The 4591-nt window shown below is 30.4% G+C and overlaps 1 protein-coding gene across 1 annotated transcript; it reads left to right on the top strand.

Annotated features, from left to right (window-relative positions):
* Positions 1–2992: 2992 nt before the first annotated feature.
* On the top strand, positions 2993–4153 carry LOC108221640 (protein FAR1-RELATED SEQUENCE 5-like). Its single transcript, XM_017395503.1, has one exon. It carries the CDS (start codon positions 2993–2995, stop codon positions 4151–4153), a length of 1161 nt encoding a protein of 386 aa, XP_017250992.1.
* Positions 4154–4591: the final 438 nt, after the last annotated feature.

Below are 4591 nucleotides of genomic sequence, written 5' to 3'. Positions count from 1 at the left end.
AGCTGAGGCGTCGAGATTCAGTGACGTTGGGTTGGTTTGCTTATAACGGACTATATGCTTTTTAAAAGCTTGTATGTATCTTCCATTATCCTGATGTAAAGAGTTTGCAGCTTGAATTTGGTAGTGAACGTCTCATTGATTTGTGGTGGTTAGGTAGTCGAAGTAGATTGGTAGCAATAATATTTTTTCTATTTTTCTTATGTTGCTTTCTTGAAGGTTGTTCCAGAGAAAGTTTTGATATTGTGAGATTTTATTTTTTTCTCTTATTTTCCGTTCCAAAAGTGTAAAAAGTGTTCTATCTCTATGTCTAAGTGTTCTACTAACTGTCTCTAAGAGTTTATTAAAATACTTATTTGATCAAACACCTATGAAATATTAGTAGAATATTTAGTGATAACAATAATATTTTCTCAATTTTTTGTGTTGCTTTCTTAGAGATTGTTATGGGAAAGTTGTGATGTCGTGGGATAAACTAAAATTTATAATTCTTAACACTCCCTTCAGGAACATCTTAACGAATCTACCCATAATATCTTCCCACCTTATTTCATTAAAAATAATACAAGAGATTTAATCGTGAAATTTTTGTCGTGTCTAAGGAACACCTTAAAGAATCTTGAGAAATTAAGTTAATGATTTAATATAGAGAAAAAGTATAAAATAGTCAGTAAAATATAGTATTAAATACAAGATATTTTACGGAAATTATAAGTAGAATCTCATTGATATCATTGTAATTTTATTTTATTTTAATACTAAATTGTATTTATTTTTATCATTGTTATGAACACGTTATGAAATATCCATATAAATTAATACATTAAATCATTAATAGCAAATTTTTCAAATCTCTACAAATGTATAAATAAAATTTTAAAAATAAATTACACAACTACACTTTACAGGAGCATTAAAGTCCGTGTCGCGTCCCCGTCCCCCAATGTATACAATTCAGGGGGACGGAGGGAGTAATAACTATAAATTTAAAAGTAAATAGTAGATAACTAGTTGAGAATCCGCGCGTTGCGGCGGCCTATAAAAATTACATTGATGATTCAAAATTAATATTTATAGAATAAAATCAATTTGCGGCGACTTATAAAAATTATATTAATAATTCAAAATTAATATTTATAAAATTAAAAAAAAAATTATATTATAAACATCTCGATGCAATACCAATATTAATTTTTAAAATTGCAAAATTGGACTATAATTCATATGTGAAAAAATGATAATAAGTTTCTACATGTAATTAACGATTTAAAGCACGACGAATCTTAATTTTAATTGTGTTTTTCTTTTTGAAAAGTAATCATGTTCTTGACTAACATTGTCATTAACTTTTCCAAACACTACTTCTTAGACACATACACCACTACCTGCATATAAAAAGCATACGACTATACTGACTGATGACATCAATAAAACAGACCGTAAGCTTGCAAACAACAACAAATACGTCCGACGACCAAAACAAATATTATAAAAGAATCACCAACAAAAATATACCATTGTAATTAGGGGTGTGCATTCGGTTAACCGAAACCGAAATTTATTTCGGTTAACCGAAACTGAAATTCTATGAAACCGCGGTTAAAAAACCGGATAACCGAAAAATGAAAATTTGGCTACCGAAAACCGAACCGAAATATAAATTTCGATTAACCGAACCGAAATTATTTTGGTTATTCAGTTCGGTTTTCGGTTAACCGAACCGAATGCACACCCTTAACTGTGATATTGAGAGACAGTGTAGGTTGTGTTTAGATGATCCAAAACCCTACAACCTATAAGGGTATTTATAGGTGCCGAGAAACTTGTGCGCTACTCTTTTCCATAATTAAATAATCTGAAATAGAATCAGATTAAAAAACTTGCAAGTTACTATATTCCATAAATAATCTGAAATAAAATCAGACTAATACTTTCAATTTATTATATTCCATAAATAATCTGAAACAGAATCAGATTAATTTATGACAGGATATATATCATATCAATGAATCTGAAACAATTTTTTTTATATCTTTCACCCAAAAATTTCAGAAAATTAGAAAAATAGAACGGAGCTATCTGAGAGGCGTCACCTACACGCCCCTCGCTTCTCCTTTATATAAGTATATTGAAATAATCTGAAATAGAATCAGATTAAAAAACTTGCAAGTTACTATATTCCATAAATAATCTGAAATAAAATCAGACTAATACTTTCAATTTATTATATTCCATAAATAATCTGAAACAGAATCAGATTAATTTATGACAGGATATATACCATATCAATGAATCTGAAACAATTTTTTTTTATATCTTTCACCCAAAAATTCCAGAAAATTAGAAAAATAGAACGGAGCTATCTGAGAGGCGCCACCTACACGCCCCTCGCTTCTCCTTTATATAAGTATATTGATTGGGAATGTAATTTGAATTACTCCCTCCGTACCCCTCAATTGTTTACATTGGGAGATGGGGGCTTGGTACACATTCTGATGCTCTCGTAAAATATAGTTAGAGAAATTATTTTGAATTTTTTTTTCTTCTCAATAAAAATTTAATATCTAAACTTTTATAGAAAAAGAAAAATTTGAAAAAAAATGATGAAATTATATTTTATACAATAAATCTTAGCGTACATCCTTATTCACTACAAACTCACTACCTATTTCAGGAATAGCCCATGACCCACTTTCCCTTTATCTTTTAATATTTATTTTAATATTTTAATTAATTAGAATCTTAATTATACTTGTTTCTCTTATACCCAAGCGTCTTCTTCTTTCTCCTTTTACTCTCTGCACTACTGAGGTTTGTTGTCTTCTTAAAGATCTTTAACAAAATTCCAGAAAAATTGTATATATATAATTATATATATATATATATATATATATATATATATATATATATATATATATGTATATAAACTAGAATGCACGAGTATATATAAGAAATTGATTATTTATACTGATTCACAGTTTTGTGTCTATAGATTATGGAATCTGAGTTCGAAAATCAATTGATCGAGGAAAGTGACCATGAAGAAGAGGAAGAACAAGAACCATTTGATATGCAAGAGGAAGATAATGATCAAGAAATTTCAGAAAAGCTCTCGCCCCCAAAGGTAAATTCTGTTTTTGATTCTGAAGTCGAGGTTTGTGAATATTATAGACGATATGGACAACAAAATGGGTTCGGAATTACAATAAGAAATACTAGAAAAATTGACGGAGTTAGCACATACTTAACAGTGGCATGTCATAGATACGGTGACTCTCATCGGAAAGTAGTGGGTAGTTTAAATCCAAAGCCCGTTGTAAAATCAAATTGTAAAGCTAGATTGTGTGCTAAAAGAATGGAAGATGGTAAATGGTGTGTGACTCGGTTTGATAATGAACACAATCATGATTTGAGTCCAAGTAAAGCCCATCGTTTTCGATGCAATAGAAAGTTAACAAATCATGCAAAAAGAAGTCTTAATTTATTTGATGAAGCTGGTATTCCTATGAATAAGAGTTATAATACTCTTGTGGTAGAACATGGAGGTCACGAAAATATGTCTTTCAATAAAAAAGATTGTGAAAACTATATGAGGACAATTAGAAGATTGAGACTGGCAGAGGGTGATGCTGTTGCCCTCCAAAAATATTTTAATTATGCACAGTCAGTAGATTCCAATTTCTATTATTCAATAGACCTTGATGATGAAAATAGGATAAAAAATCTATTTTGGGCTGATGCACGGTGTAGAGCAGCATATAAAGAGTTTGGAGATGTTGTGACATTTGATACTACATATCTAACCAATAGATATGATATGCCATTCGCGCCTTTTGTAGGAGTTAATCATCATGGCCAATCTATATTATTTGGATGTGGCTTAATATCAAATGAGGACACAAAAACATTTGTATGGTTGTTTGAAGCCTGGCTTAACTGCATGTCTAGTAATCCACCAAATGCCATAATTACAGATCAAGATAGAGCAATGCAAAATGCGATTGAGCATGTTTTTCCTAAGGCACGTCATCGCTGGTGTTTATGGCATATTATGAAGAAAATTCCTGAAAAGTTAAAGGGGTACAGTGAGTATGAGTCAATAAAATTTCAGCTCCAAAATATTGTGTATGATTATAAAAAGATAAGGGGAAAGTGAGGTCATGGGCTGTTCCTAAAAAATAGGTAGTGAGTTTGTAGTGAATAAGGATGTACGCTAAGATTTATTGTATTTTATATGCCCCTTAAAATACGTATCGAGCAATGCAATAAAGTGTGAAGAAATGAGAGGAACTGACAGTACAACACATGTGACACTGACGTGACATACTCGATAAAAGACAAGGTCAGGGGAGCAATCTTCATTTTTCAGACTCACATTTGACATCTATCCGGTTTCCCTGTAAATCAAATCTTTACGATAAGATTCATACAATCATACTGTATCTATGCAAGGATGAATATGCATTTAAGTATTTACTCTATACTAGCCTTTAACCCGTGCGAAGCACGGACGACTATATAATTCTTAATTTATTAATTATAATTTTAATATTATCTTAGTATTATACATTAATGAATTGGATTTAATTAAATT

The sequence above is a fragment of the Daucus carota genome, chromosome 5, assembly GCF_001625215.2.
Source record: "Daucus carota subsp. sativus chromosome 5, DH1 v3.0, whole genome shotgun sequence".
Taxonomy (NCBI): domain Eukaryota; kingdom Viridiplantae; phylum Streptophyta; class Magnoliopsida; order Apiales; family Apiaceae; genus Daucus; species Daucus carota.
Note: the sequence above shows the minus strand (reverse complement) of the source record. Positions and strands in the feature narration are given on the sequence as shown.

Excerpts from the sequence above, each read along its gene's own strand:
- LOC108221640 (XM_017395503.1), top strand. The coding sequence starts at position 2,993 with ATGGAATCTGAGTTCGAAAATCAATTGATCGAGGAAAGTGACCATGAA.